The 16,348-nt window shown below is 42.0% G+C and overlaps 2 protein-coding genes across 2 annotated transcripts in view; one reads left to right on the top strand and one right to left on the bottom strand.

Annotated features, from left to right (window-relative positions):
• Nucleotides 1-16,348, top strand: part of LOC117147081 — a 49,310-nt gene that overhangs the window by 12,825 nt on the left and 20,137 nt on the right. The window lies entirely within an intron of this gene.
• Nucleotides 5,852-6,663, bottom strand: LOC117146507. Its single transcript, XM_033312762.1, has one exon. The coding sequence runs from the start codon at nucleotides 6,621-6,623 to the stop codon at nucleotides 5,925-5,927; it is 699 nt and encodes a 232-aa protein (XP_033168653.1). The 5' UTR covers nucleotides 6,624-6,663; the 3' UTR covers nucleotides 5,852-5,924.

Below are 16,348 nucleotides of genomic sequence, written 5' to 3'. Positions count from 1 at the left end.
TTACTGAGCTGAGCGAATTTAATTGCATGTGAGCAACATTTCGCAGGGAATCGTTCGTTTAGGGATCATCGAGGGTCAGCTTAGGGAGTGAAAACTGTATAAGGTCCTTCGCATATTTAGATATTTTGAAGCCTTTTCTATATGCTTCCAAAACACCTATGAAAGTGAATACCTTCGGAGTTAGGAGTTCAATAAACTATTAATTCATTCCATTTGCAATAACTATTTCCCTTACCCAATTAGTTGGCATAAACAAAAACAGGCGTTCAAGTTATGTGAGTGCTTGTATTGATTGCAATTTTTCTCAATTTTTCCATATTTCTTTCTGCCGATTCACTTTGCCTATCCCGGCTAGGTTTTATTTGGCCTTCTGTACACAACTACACTTCTCCCATTGCAATTCCTGCGCTTGGAGCTTCTTGGCTTGCAGGCTTAATTGAGAAAGAGATTTGATTAATTTGCATGCCATAAACAATTTGCAATTTGTTTATGCTCTCAAAGTCGGGGCAGCCGTAATTAAAGCAAAGCCCTGCCAAGCTAAGCAACTTTTCCAGCGATTTTCCATTTTCCTGGCTGGCTTGAATGCGGGGCGGGGGCGATGGTGGAGTGTGAAAAGAAATGTCACCGAGGCAAGGTAAGCAGATTAAGGCCTTCTTTGACTTGGCAATGCAATTCAAGTCTTTTGCACCGGCATGCAAATGATGATGGCTCAGCTTGGCTGAGCTGGCAGGATGCAGCCGAGGAGAAAGCGGGTAGAAAGCCGGTTGAAAAACGGGTGAAAATCGTAGGAAAATCGGGGGGAAAATCGAGGAAAACGTGATGAGTCCGGGCATAGAGGCGAGGAAAACCGGTGGAATGCTGAATGTGTTTGCAAATATTTACTCAATGTATTCATGTGCAAACAATTACGCGTTCATTTGTGCGACTTTCGAGTGGCGAACAACAATGACGATGTAGATGAAGATGACGCTGCAGACGGCTGATGGTGACAATGACAGCCAAAATGAGGGACTCCTTGCTGCACCACCCACGCAGCCCACAGCCCACAGCCCACAACCCAACCACTCATACAAACCAACCACCCAGCAACCACCCTCTTTGTTTCGTTTTGCCTACTCACATATGCATAATATCCTTGACCTGTTTGCCTTGCTTGCGCTTTTGTGCGTGTCCTCCGCTGTGAAGGATTCATTCACTCGGCTGGAGTGCTGCGGAAAATGCGGAAAATGGGAATGGGGAAGGCGGAAGGGCTGGCGGGAAACTCCGTTTGGCCATTTGATATGCAAAAATAATCTATGCTGCTAATGGCCTGCATAAAAATATTGGTCTAACACACACACACACTCATTCTTCATTCTCTTTGCTGAAAAAAATAACAGAGAAAACTAAGAAAAAAATGGGGACATCGCGTAAATCAGTTTTGCAAACTTTACCGCTTTGCCAAGCATTTAAATATGTAGTTAACTTTATAAATTTTTTTAAAAACAAATATGGTATTATGTAATGTATAATGTAGGATCTTATATATATCATATATCTGTGATTGCTCTAAAGAAACTGATAAGACTACTTGACATTCTTTCACAAGACAGTTTCTCTCTAAATTCGCCATGGTCCCAGTCTTCATTTTGGACAATTTCAAGGATCTGCTCGAATGGCTTTCCAAGGACCTACGGTTAGGAATCAAAATCGGACTCATCTTTGCTCGTTTTGTGTGAATTTAACGCTCTGTTGTTGTGCGTTTGACCGAAACAATGACAGAATCCCCACTTATCTTGCCCCCCCTCCCCAACTTTCGCAGCATTTCCCAACTTTCCCATGCCCATCATCCATAAGGTTTCCATCTGTCTTGCCCAAAGTCTGGTTTTCGTTTACTTGCATATCGAATTTCCCCGAGCTTTCTTCCATTTCCTTTAATCGTCTGTCCAAGTGTCAGTTCGTTTTGTTTGATTGATTTTTACACCCTTGGCCGACGGTTAGTTCGCTGGATGCCGAAGCGTAGGAAAATTTAATTTGGAAATGGAGAAAAGTCCATGAGAACGATATATCTGTTGGCTTTGGCTCATGGGAAAAACTGGGTGAACTGGTCTGTAAGTTGTTGCGGAATATTGTATGAATTGCAGTCCTCCATTCTCAACTTTACAACCGCTTAGAACTATTGCTAAAAATTGCAGCTTCTTTGTTCACACCGAAAAAATGGTTTATAGATTTACGAGATTTGTAGAAAAAGAAAAATAACAATTATACTCGTAGCTCTAAAACTTAAGGAGTTTCGAGTTTCACGGAAATTTGCGTTGGATTTCTTGCCTGAAATTTAAATTTACCCCCGGGGAAGTTTGTTAAGCTTAGTGGATTTTCTTCACAATACATTTGGATTCTTCCTGTGAATTCTCCACCCGTTCCCTGATTTGCCTCACCCACTTCGTCGTTGTGATGTCATCGACACGCCGAGGTGAAAGACAAACAACTTTATGCCAAGTTGTTAACAAAGTGAGCCGCCGACGACCTCAACGACCCGGAAAAGGAGGCGGGGCCACGCCCCTGCCACAAGGCAAGTGCAAACATAAATATACAGCTGCAGAAATGTGCTGGCTGTCTCCAGTTTTTCCTCTCTATTTGCCGGAGCTTTCCCTACTCGTTCGCTTGACAAGACAATTGACTGGAAAATGTTGTTAATGAACTTTGTGCGACATTTTGATTAGCTGGCAGGTGGGCGGGCGGACGGGGGTTACCTCAGCCACCCAATTTGCACCTATATTTTCCCCCACCTCAGAGCTTTCACTTCGGCATCCTGTTTGTGTCGTGTTGCAAACAAAGGTCAACAAGTGCCACAGATGCCAAATGATGGATGTCAAAGTTGCTTTTGGTAACACTTGACATATATTTCCAGAGATGGAGAAATTGAGAAAGTCAGAGATAAGGAGAAGCGGAGAAATGGAGAAACGGAGAAGCGAAGACGGAGGCGAAGATTCCAATTCCGGGTTGACAATGCCATTTTGTCACACTGTGATAGAACAGCGAAAATAACAGTGACTGTGCCAGCGAAGCGGGCGAAATAAAAATAAAAAAGTTTCTGCGGAAAAGTTGTAAACTTAATTTATAGTTTTTAAGCAGCACCGCCCAATGTGGGCGGGTTATTCAGGGCGGTTTTCCGCAAGGTTAGAAAAATGTGGGTGGTGCATGTGTGCGTGGGTGAAAATTTCACATTTCATTCTCGCCTCGTCGCTAGGAATTTCCAAATGAAATATTTGACTTTTAGTCTAAAAAGTCAGCAGAAAAGTTGGCCAAACAGACTGCGACCAAGAGCCAGCATTTAAATGTGCATTAAGTTCAAAGTTCAGAGGGTCTGGGCGAATATCGCCTTAACAGCCCACCATCGCCATCGAGTCTAACCTTGGAGCACCCACTTTTAATGAGCCCACTCCGCCCAAGTGGACCCACCTAAGTGATTCCTGTCCTGCAATTATGCCAGCCATCGATGACGAACTCCCTCAATGCTGGTCACTATTTTTGGTGCACAGAAAAATATTCTCTATGCTTTTCTATTTTATATTCATGTAATATAATATTCAACACAGAACTTTATGACAAATTCCGTTTGGCTAACGCTATACATATATTATATATTATAGATTATATTAAAATTATAAAATTTAGCATAATATATGCCCTTGGTTTATTGGTTACCCAAGGTGTACAATGATGCTTCATCCAGTTGGCAATTATCTGTTATTCCCATTCCCCTATGCCAATGGAAACCATGTCCAAGAGCAGTCATTTTCCGAGGAAAACCCACCGCTTTCCCCGCGCACACTCTTGCATTGCTGTTGTGGCTCGCAGGCACAACCTTGAAGCTCTCTCATTTGGTTGGAACAACCTTTTAGGGCAGCTGCCCACTTGCCAATTCCCGCGCCCGCTCTCCAAATGTCTGTCGTTTGTTTTGTCCCTTTGTTGGACCCTCGGGGGCAGGACGGCGCATCTTCATCTCGGCTAGAGTTGTCCAGAAATTGCGAGCCTGTTTTCCAAATATCTCCACATTTGGCACAACCGAAGTCATGAAGTTTTTGGCTTTAAACGGATAAGCCTTGAAGTACATTGTGAACCATGTTTTCAATAGAAAACTTGAAGGCTAGTTTGATGAAATACTATCTAAAAATGTTCGTTCTATCAGATACTTTTAAACGGATTTGCATCAGCTTCAAATCTTATTTATTTAGAGATTATGCAAAGTTTGAGTATAAGGTATCATATGGGACCATTGGTCCTGAACTCCCCGCAATCGCAGCATTGCTGGATGGATGAACAGCATCAGAATAGAAACAAAAACTTTTGACAGGCAGCACGACTCGCCCTGATGGCTCCCACTCACTGGGCCAAAAGCACACGTTTCGGTCTTCGTGTTAACACGTTCTGGGTGGCAGCCAGGCGATGTGGCAAACGGATTCCGTTTGAGATTGAGATGGGACATATCCAAATACCGGTACTCCCACTCCCAAAGTTCCTTTGCGAGTCGTAATTATACACTTGTAGGACGCAATTGAATGGTTATATTTATTGAGTTTTCCAATTCAATAGGCTCCGGTGGCTGCCAGATATACGTGTAGTATTTTTAGAAGCTTGGAGGTGGGATAAATGACTTGAGTGTTTGTCCATTGGCCAGGCAATGTCTTCCATGGCGCACATTCAAGCTCAATTTAGCCTTTATGTGTCCTCATCGTTGTCCATGTTGCCCCACCCAAGGGATGTTTCTCGATTTTGGAGCACGCACACGTATGAAGACGGACGGACGGAACTACAGATGGACAGACATACGGACGGACAGAATTGCGGACAAACGGACGGACAGCCAGAGGTTTTAGTGAATGAATGGAATGAGAATTTCAAATCCTTGCGCCGATTTTACTGATTTTTTTGTCTTGTTTCCCTCATTCTTTTTTATCCAGCCCGGCTGCTCGATGAAAATGCCAATATCTGAGCATACATAGGATAAGGTGGTAGGTGTAGGGAAGCTAGGGCTGTTATGTCCAGATACAAATGCATCGTAAACATGTCGTCGCGTTATATTGGGATCTCAAGTAGCCCACATCCCTGGCAGTTGCCATTGTCTACTCTTTGTTCCCTCACTACGTTTTATTTGCTGTATTTTTTCTGCAGTTACCACCAGCCACCCTCCTTGGCTTCCTAAAAGCCGGGTAAAAAATTCTAGACATTTCCCCATTTCTACTTACCTCCACTTACCTTGCTTCACTGGTTCCTTTGGTTGTCCGGCAACTATTGTTGCTGGATATTTAGCATTAGCTGGTGTCCGATTTCTACTTTTAAGCGATTTGAACTAGCAAGTTTCAGAAGAATTTAACACATTCCATACTTGAAAAGTTTGGGACTTAACTTCTAGTTGAGATAGCCTCAGAACGACAGGGAAAATCACTTAAAACTCCCAATCGATCGGATCTGATTTGATCTGCCCGCTGCGGCCGTCCTGTCGACTGACTGCCAGGACATAAAAACATAAGGACAACAATTTATGGCACATTTGCAGCTCCGAGGAATCCGGTGTATCTGTTCGGGCCATAAAAACAGTGATGCCCCAGAAAAGGCAGAAAAAAGGGGCAATAAAGTTGGCAAAGCGGAATCAATAATGTGAGCCCGGCCATAAACCGTTGCCAAATTTGTGTGCCAAGGTGCCAAAGTGTGCCACGCCCCAATCCAGATTGATTTCAACATATTAACCAACTTTGGAACGCTGAAGGCCCCGAAACACTCGACAAGTTGTTAATAACTTTTTCCCAGTTTTGCAATAAATTGCATCAATTCGCAAATATTGAAACAAACATAAAATCATTGTGGTCACTTGAGATTTTAATTTGTTTCTATAATGTTCGCATGCCCAATTATGTACATAATAATAGAATTAAGAATGATATTTATAGGGTTAAGTTAAGTCCCTCGATTATAACCTCCAAGTAGACGGAGTACTGGTTGCCTCCGCCATTGCCACCGCACAGCTCGTCGAGCTGATCCTCGTTGAGGCTGACAAAGTATGGATCTAGCCCGTTTATGAACTGTCTAATGGGCATCCGGCTGGCAAAGTTGCGGATACGCCGGCGATTCCGCCGGAAGACGCTCTGCAACGGGCCATTCTGTAGGGCTAGATTTGCATAAATGGGACGCCGCGTAAATGGTGAAAGGAGCCAAAACAGATAGACAACGCCCCATTCTGCGGATACGTCCCTGGTTTCTTGCACGTCCTTTTCATCGATCTGCTTCAAGAGGGACTTCCATGTGGTCCTGCAGACCATTACCAAAATGGGCAGGTGATTGGTCAATCCTTGGTGGCAGGGCGGCAGGTCCAACTGCGGTGCCGTAAGGTCGCTCCGAGTAAGGGACTCGGAGCTCCAGTTCAGCACGGCCAAGCATTGATCGTGGTCCAGGATCAGCTGGCGATAGGGGAGCATCAGCAGGGTGCGCTGACCTGTCGACACTTCGCGCAGGCGCAGCTGAAAGGGCAAAGTTTGCGCCCGCGGATCCAAATGTTTGGAGATCATGTGGCGCAGCAAGTGGGTGTGCTCCACCACGGTCTGACAATCGGGTAACGGGCAAATGGCCGGCTTGCTGTCCTCCATATTTCATTTATTTGAAGTCCACAAATTATGGTAAACAAGGTTCAAATATTGAGGGAAAATAAACGGGCCACTTAGCCTTTTATGAAGTTTGAACAAGCCTTCGACAATCAACTATCACAGAGTGCTAGTTAAAGTACATTCCCGATGAGAAGAGCTCTTGAAGCTAACATAGGGGAAGTTTTTTTTTTGGAAATCCCAGATAAAATTAATTTCGGACTGATTTGGAGTGTATCGCTGCTTTATCTGGGGACCGTAAGCCCCAGTTTTTGAATGTTTCGCCATCATTAGCATTTCATCTTATTTCACTCAGGTGCGCGACCGTGCGTGCAACATTTCCACAGACCAAATGGCAACAACGACAACGTCAGACACTCGCATTTTCCCCGGCTTCCGAGCTCTTTGGGGGTGGAAAGCGGGTGGATTTTCCAGCTGCATTTGCACAGTCCGTCCGTGCGTGTCCGGCGGCCAGGCACAAAAAAAAAGAAAAAAGTGAGGCGGCCAGGCCAACGTGACGTGCCCATGATGATGCACAGGGAAAAAGGACAATAATTCTAAGAAAATAATGCCTAATTTTGCTATCGAGTTTAGTTAAATAATTCGTTGCTCTAACTAGTAAACCATGGTTAGGTATTCAGCTTTGAATTCAGCTGAAAACCAAAAGTCGGCCATCGAGTCGAAGTTTTTCCCTGTGTGTCCATGGAAAAGGCTATGACTATGACTTTAACTATGACTATGACGATGAGTATGATGCTGCCCAGCTATGCTCTCTCCCTTTCTAACCCTGCCACCCGTCCCTGCCGTTCTGCTCTACGAAGCTGTTGATGGCGTATTAATGACCGGAATGCGGAATGTAACAGAAAATTTCGACCCACTCTCGTATAGTTCTTATTTTCCTGCGTTTCCAGTGCACTGCAGCAGGTTCAAAAGTGGGTTTGGGGGTCTCCGAGTAGATCCAGGGGCGGGGGGAAATGGGGATGCACTGCAGCATCCATGGTCATGCTGCCGGAATGCATAATTGAAATACGAATCGAGCGAATGCCCCGACAAGCAGATAAGAAAACGACAGCGTCGCTCTGGCCTCCGGTTCAAATGCAGGGATGTGGAAAGGGAGTCTTCCACTTAGCTGATGTGCATGACCTTAAGACCTTTAAGCTTTAGCGAAAGTGATTATCAGGGTTCTAAGCCAGAGAGTCGCAGCAAAAAGCAGACTCCATCAAAGTCTGTTGTTCCCAGTGATATAATTTCATATTCGTTGTGAACATCTCTTCGATTTAGAAGGATAGGTTAGTGATGGTAATTCGTTGCACAAAACAGTCATTTTTTTAGTTCTAACCCAAATATGAAACAAAACAGAAAAAAAATATTCATATTTTTACCAAAAATTCAAATACAAATTTTTTGCCCAAAAATAATCCGTTTTTTGTTTACAACAAAGACAATAGTTGTCCAAGCATAGAATGCCATACATCGTTGAATTCGTCACAAAATTTCCAACAAAGTGGCATTCCAGCCTTGAAATGTAAAATTTTGACCATTTTTCGCAAAATTTAATGATGTTACCCCTTACCAAAAATGTAAAAAATTGAAAATCGTGCAAAAATAATCAGTTTTTTGCCTACAACTTTTCTAATTCTTGTCCAAATGTAGAATGCCATAAATCGTTGAATTTGTCACAAAATTTCCAACAAAGTGGCATTCCAGCCTTGAAATGTATAATTTTGACCATTTTTCGCAAAATTTAATGATGTTACCCCTTACCGAAAATGTGAAAAATGGCGAAAATTTTTTTTTTTTGGAAAACAAAAAAAAATGATTAGGCTAGTTGGCGTTGGTAATTACCAGCACAAAATTGTCATTCTTTTAGTAATATGATCAGTTTTGGGCAAGTTATGACAAAAATTGCAAATAAAATATTCATATTTTTGCCAAAAAATTTGCAGCCCAATTTTTCGCGCAAAAATAATCAGTTTTTTGTCTACAACTTTAATAATTCTTGTCCAAATTTAGAATGCCATACATCGTTGAATTTGTCATAAAATTTCCAACAAAGTGGCATTCCAGCCTTGAAATGTAAAATTTTGACCATTTTTCGCAAAATTTAATGATGTTACCCCTTACCGAAAATGTGAAAAATGGCGAAAATTTTTTTTTTTTGGAAAACAAAAAAAAATGATTAGGCTAGTTGGCGTTGGTAATTACCAGCACAAAATTGTCATTCTTTTAGTAATGTGATCATTTTTGGGCAAGTTATGACAAAAATTGCAAATAAAATATTCATATTTTTGCCAAAAATTTGCAGTCCAAATTTTAGCGGAAAAATAATCAGTTTTTTATCTACAACTTTAATAATTCTTGTCCAATTTTATAATGCCATACATCGTTGAAATCGTTAGGAAATTTACAACAAAGTGGCATTCCAGCCTTGAAACGTAAAATTTTTACCATTTTTCGCAAAATTTAATGATGTTACCCCTTACCGAAAATGTGAAAAATGGCGAAATTTTTTTTTGTGAAAATTTGAGCAAAAATGATGAGGATAGTTAACCTCGGTAATTAGCTATACAAAACAGTCATTCTTTGAGTTCTACGATTCTTTTTGGGCATGTTATGACACAAACCGGCCCTTACCGAAAATGGCAAAAATAAAAGATGTGTAATTAATTAATCTTTAAATACAATTTTCAGTCGAGTACAATTCCAGCCAAAGAATTACACTTTGAACATTTCGATCATTAAAGAGGTAATGTTTCAAACGAAATATAACTTCTTCCATATCCCTCCTTGGAATTTCACAATCATCTTTTCCATCGATTGCTGATTAGTTCGCATCGAGAGCACGTCATTCACGTCTGCCATCCGTCCGTCAGCCATTCGTTCAGTCAGTTAGCTCATCGACCAAGCATATTACTCATCCGCCGCGTGTGCTGCGAAGGGGAAAAGCGAATGGCGATCTCAACAGACGATATGAAGCCGCAACAGCTGCCATTTTGCATGTGTATGTGTGTGTAGTGCTGTGGTTGTGTGAGTGCTAGCTCACTGATGTATATGTTTATATAATTCCCACTTACCGACGCAGCTACACAAGTTTATTGTTGCTCCCGCAGCCTGTTCTTTCCCCTTTCCCATCGGCACCTTGTTGCCCGTTTCTTGGTTATGTTTGGCTTTTATGTGCCTTAGTCGGGCACTGAAAGAAAACCAGAGTAATCACAGAATCATACAAAAGACTTTGTTACCCAAGAAAATGTTGTATAGTTAAATAGGGCTTTGCTGAAGCATTAAGCACTAATTATTGGTAATAATATTGAAATGTGTAAATGTTAATTCAAATCATATGATTATTATTCGGCGTGCTTTCTCGGTTGGTTCGATGCCATTGGCTGGTGGTGGGGCTCCGAAAATGGGGCAAACCAAACCCAAAACGCTGGCAAAATGAAAATTATGCTCTCTTTGGCATTAAGTTTATGAATAACGAGCATATGTAAGTCGGACTCGCAGTCTCCGAGTCTTTTGCTCTGCCTGTGTGTGGGCGTTATGTGCACAAGTGTGTGTGTGTGTGTGTGTGTGTGTGTGTGTGTGTGTGTGTGTGTGTGTGTGTGTGTGTGTGTGTGTGTGTGTGTGTGTGCCCTTCAGTAAAGCTTAAAGGAATTTATTTTGTGCCATAACTACACAAACACTGGCACTCGCACTCACACTACGACACTCCCGCAGGTCGTTTGCTGTCTGCCGATCAAAAGGTGTTAAATTCTGTTGTTACTAAGCGCACAAAGCACCACAAAGACATGCACCAGCAGCCGAAATGGGCGGTGGGCGTGGTGGTGTTTGCATGAATAAAATGGCATAATAATACCGCGAGTGTGTGGACCTTTACGCACCCTTGGATCTATTTTTTCTCGATCTTTAGAGCTCATTTTAACTACTATCAGTTATGCATGTTTTCCAGAAAAATACCAATACAAAAATGCTGTTTTTGCATTAGGTTCGTGAAATCTACAAAAAGGTTGAAAAATTGTAATACTTTATCTTATTTTCGTTCATCATTTAAAATGCTATTTAGACAATATACCCTAGTTTACTTTTATTTTTCGCTCACAACACTTGTTGATATATTTTTTTTTGCTGTATGTTCAGGCCTTTCTTCGTGTTGGGGAAATGCAGGTCGCTGTCTGATAACATTTTGCGGGATTAACTATTATATTGTACCCCCCACCGAACCGAGCACCTTTCAATTTTGCTCAACCTTTTGCCTCTACTTAGTAGTACACCCATCCTTTGCTCTTGGATTTTCTCCTTTTGGATTTTCCTTTAATTTTGAAGCTGCAGCTGTCGTCTTGCAATTGTTTGACTCAATATTTCAGCTGCTTGGCAGCTTTATTTAAAATAAATAAAGTCAGCTTTGGTGTGAGTATTTCGGTGTGTGTGAGTGTGTAGGGTGCCTCAAGTTACAAATAAAACGCAACCGAAATGAGCTTAAGAGCTTAAGGAACGCTAAACAAACAGCGCAGCACACAAAGCCGCGATGCCACACACACACACAAGCACACCCAGGCACTCGCTCACACACACACACTTACACTTCAGTGGCTTACAGATGACTAACTTGGGGGGCCAGATCCTTAGTCTTTAGTCCTTGCTTACCAGCACACAAAAAAAATATTATCAATAAAGCCCAAATGAATGTTAATATATATAGTTGGCACTTTAATGGGCACAATTAACAAAAAATCATTGAATATTTCTAAAAAATATTTATCAACTTTTATAAATGAAAGAGGAAGGGTATGCTTTGTTTGCAGTGTGGATTCGTATTGCTTTGGCTAGCTTGAAAGCGATTCGCTTTTGCCTTTTATGACTAAGTCAAATATGAAAGTAAGTTGCCAACATCTCGCTGACTGACTGCCACGCCCCCTGCCCGCGAACCGGAGGCCGACGCCGCCTCATCTGAAGGCCCTCTCAAGAGCGCAGGCAGGCAGCTTCGCAGCTTCCCAGAGGGCAGAGAACAGGACAATTTGATTTATTGCCACTTAAAAGGCAACATTCAGCTTTCCTTCTCCATTTTATTTTTTCCTCGCTTCAGATGGAGCAGGGGAAAATAAATAACACGTTTACACATCCAAATGAAGCAGCCACAAAGGGGCGGGGATGGGAACCCGAAAAAAGGGGGCTCTGTGTGGCATGGGTGGTATGGGTGGTGGGCGAGTTCCAAAGTTGTTGAGAGTCAGAATGGCGACGAGATTGTTAATAAGAATGCATATATTATGCCAACACCGACACGTCACATGTGCGCCGAAAGTGGGGGGCAGTGGGGGCAAGGATATCCCCCGTCCGAGTACCCTTCTTAACCCCCTACTGCCAGTCAGAAACTTGCTATGCGCATAATTAATCGCTCGCCCTTCTGAAGCTGACGTCGCCCTTCATTTTTTGGCCCCACTCAAATGAGGCGTGAATTGAGCAGCGATTGGACTGTGAAATAGGAGGGGGAATCGAGTGCAATCGAGACTATCAGAAAGTCATCGATTAGACGAGTGCACTATTTGCCAATCGATTAGCTAGGCTTTAAGTTCGAGTACTTGAGAATACAGAAATCTTGAATCTGATGGGACCGAAAAGTAAAGTAAATATACTGAACAAAAGTCGATTACGCTCGACTATGAAGTGCACCATTTTCGAATCGATTAAAGAGATTTAATGCCCCTATCTCGCCATTTATTTGTTATTATGAACTTATTTTCGCATCGATTTTCGTAGAATAGACGTGAACAAAGCTAATATAAATCATATGGCAGCAAAACCTAACCACTGCTTGTCATAATAAATTGTATTTAATAAATATATAGTTGAGCTGGAACCTATTTATTATATAGCCTACTTCAGTGCCTTAAATCATCGTCAAATCTAGATAGAGGAACCGTTTGTAAAGCTCTTTTCACTTTTGATTATTTATTCATCGCATACGGATTAAGTCCCGTACTCCTATTAAAATTTATTCAATGCAAACAGCGACCATTTTAACGAACACGGAGCACGGACGAATAGCAAGTGTAAATTTGTGCATACGTATATTTATAATTTGCCATAAATTATTTTTATATGTTTCAGTTTTAAAACTAGAACAGCAGACGCAAGGCTCACGAAAAACATGGCACATAATTTTCGTACGCTTTAAAAACGCATTAAACTGCAATGGCAGCAAAAGTAGCGGAGAACATAAACATGGACATAAACACGGACAGGACATGGACACATACAAGCACACACACACACACACGTACACATTACATAAATGGACAGGACAACGTGAACCGGAAACGGAAATGGCTGCCCCACCCCCGCCGAACCGCTCATCAGGCATGCTTGATTTCATTTGGAGCACAAACACATGGATACATGCTGTTAACGCGGCCGAAATTGCCCAAAATTTATGACCGCTGACCAATTTTTAAATAGCCAAACGCGCACCTGGGTCACACCTGCGCATAATGCGGTTAGCAGAGAGCAATTGTTTAGGGTAACTAAGGGGTAGCAGTTGCATTGCGGGTGCCCTGGTTTACAGGCTCGTTTAAATTTATTGAAAAGTAGATCTAGATTTAAAGATATATTTACATCTCATCGCATTGTTTTATGGGGCAAACGTAGCTTGAAACGGAGTTAGAAACAATAATTTGCAGTTAAGTTCACAGCATGAATCCACAGTACTTAGCAGTCGCAACGCCATTTTGGAAAACCACTTCCGCTAAAATACTTTGAAAAATTTTAATTAAAAAACATAAACTTCATTTGGTGTGTGCGGGAGATTTGTTGCTTTGCGTGTTGATTTACTTCTGCCACGCCCCCATAAATAACCCCCATCTTTTGTTTTAAGTTTTATTATTCGCCATGGAAATTTAATTGAATTAGCCATTTAGCGTTTTTGGCTAATTTGCATGTTGTGTCCAAATAAAACATTTGATGATGCAGCATGTGCGTTGCGGAGTGCAAATAAACGAGCACTTTTTGCTTAGCCCAGTTTAGTTGTATTCCGTTCAGTTCGGTTTAGTTCAGTTTCGGTTCACTTTAGTTTAGTTTAGTTTGGGCTTAATAGTCCGGTCGGCGACGGGTTTAATGTTCCAATTAAGCGAGTGCGGTAAATTCGCCGACAATAAATGGCATACGCGAATTTCCCTTTTTCCCCTTCAATCGAGGCGAACTACAAAAGCGTTTTGCCATTTTCCGATGCGAGTATTTTTATCGCATAATTATCAACGCCGCCGCAGGGGCAACTCATTAAAATGCAGACAAATCAAATTTCCATTTCCAGCTAGCTACCCATCCGCTTTTCCCTATTTTCCTCCGCCGGCCATGTGGCAGTGGGGCGAAAAAAAGAAAAATATATAGGCAAACCGGAAAGTTACATTTAACGAAATTATAATTTGTGCATGGAGTCGGTTTTAATTACACATTTCCTATAGCATCAGCGGCACAGCGCAAATTGATTCCCTTTGATTGGCCAAATCCCGAGGGAATCGCTGCGTTTTAAATGAAACTTTGCCTCTGTAAAAAGATGAATTAAATTTGTTGCCGCCGTTCAAATGCTCGGCATTTACACACCAAAAAGGAAACTGCAAATGGGTTTTTTTTTTTTTAAATCTTGGCGCCAACACTCGTCGAATTTAATGGCAAAATAATGCAAAATGAAACCTGCATTATTTTTGCTCAATCAAAGAGTGTGAATTACATTAACCAGCTGCTCGGGTTATGAAGGAAAAAAAGGTTGGATGTGTACTTGTTTTTTTTTTTTTTTTTGTTGTTTATGAGGTGGAACTGCAAATTCAAACTCAAGGAATATTCCCATGGTATTCTTTTTTCACTTTACCCTTTTGATGTACTTTTCTTGCTGTTTATTTTAACACAAATTCGCTGAAAAGGATTCTCCCAGATGGGAAAAGTGTACTTTATTTAAAGTGGTTCCCTTTTGCTGCGTAAAGCGTCCTAAAGTACTTTATAGAAAGCTTTTCCCATTCACGCGAACTTAGAATCGAGGTTTTCCCCATAATTGTAAACTGCTAACTTGTCAAATATGACATATGAACTTAAGACGATTCCGTGGACTCGTCGTGTGAGGGAAAAAATCATATTGCATTCCTTTTTGTTTTCCATGGCCATTTGGTGAGTTACGGGCATTTCCTAAGCCGGAGGCAATTAATCTGGGCAACAGCTGGTTGGGCTGTAATTACTTTTGTAGTCCCACCTCCGAGCACCTGGAGCCGTCAACACTTTGTTTTTGCTTCAGTGAGCTGAAAAATTATGCATAGGACCCATTCCCATTCGCATTTCTTCGCATTCCTAGCCCCATTTTACTGGGGTTCGCCTAATGACGAGCCGTTGATTTGTTATGTTCATTATTCGGCAATGAACTGGCCCCATTCCAGGGTTGGCTTGGAAAGGCCTTCGGGGTTCTGGCGAACAGTAAGCTGATGAACTCTGGAAAACTAATTAAAACACGTGGAAAGCACACAAGCGGTGTCCGAGAATTGCACATGAATAAATGAGGAGCCCGGCTGCAAACCATAAAACCATCGCCCCCCGGCGACAATGACCTGAAAACTAAAACTATTTTAAAATAGGTAGAAGCCTTGGGTTAATACATAATGAGCATACAATACATTTCTTTACCTGAAACGCTAAGTAACTTAATTTGTTGTTATTCTTCTAAGGAACTACCTTTTAGTTTAACTTCTTCTTTTGATGAAAACTCCCATGGCTTTTCGATATGAACTCCTTTTTCATAGGGCCGCCTAATTGCCCTGTGGCACTTCCCGTTTGCATTGAATGTCCAGCCAGATTGGCAGTAATTAATGTGCCTCTTTGTTCGACTCCTGTTCTCCTGCTCCTGCTCCTGCTGCTGTTCCTCCTCCTCCGACGCCCTGCCACCCGCAAGTTGTGCAACTTTCAATGGAGTTTCAATTTACTTGCCACCTGTCAGATTGATGGAGTCGGCTGCTGATGACAGTGGACCGATACGACTCCTGATCGAGGATTCCAGGGGCTGGATGCAGGGCGCGGGTGCAGGTTGCTGGTGGCATGGGTTGTGGCAGTCCTGACAAATGACGGGCGCTTTGTTCGCTGGCCGGAAATGCAAAGTGCAAGGCGGAAGTCGCTCATATCACGCCGCATTGAAGCAAAAATCGAGCGGAAAAATGAAAACAAAACTCAGTTTCCGCTGCGAGCATCCCATCCGCTAACTGTGTGCAACCCCCACCGCCCATTTATGTGTCAATTAAAACTAAGGTCGCGGTACCTCGAAAAACTCTCAAATCCAGAGAGGCAAACAAATAACATTACGAAATATTGCACATAAAGGAGGGGCAAAAAACTACAGTCACCCGCCAATTCGGTGGGTCCACTCAATAACCAACCGAAACACGACCAATTCGAGAAATGTAACCAACTCGTCCTGGTCTCAACATATGTCCAACGGTTTTCAACTAGGTCCTTAAAGCGACCTCGAAATGCTCTTCTGTATAAAAGAGTGTGTTTATAGTAAGATTTTGTAAGAAAGTTTCAACTGAATTAATTCAATCTTCCTAATTCAAGTCTGTAAACGCTTTCTGTCTATGCTTCTCTTTCTGTATATTTTTGTAGCTTCACCTATGCTCTTAACTGATTCGGCCATTTTCTTAGCTTTTCCATTATCCTTCAGTGTTTCTTCCTGCACTTTTAGCTCCATTTGGCGTACACTTTCCGTTCGG

The sequence above is a fragment of the Drosophila mauritiana genome, chromosome X (genome assembly GCF_004382145.1).
Source record: "Drosophila mauritiana strain mau12 chromosome X, ASM438214v1, whole genome shotgun sequence".
NCBI lineage: Eukaryota > Metazoa > Arthropoda > Insecta > Diptera > Drosophilidae > Drosophila > Drosophila mauritiana.
Note: the sequence above shows the minus strand (reverse complement) of the source record. Positions and strands in the feature narration are given on the sequence as shown.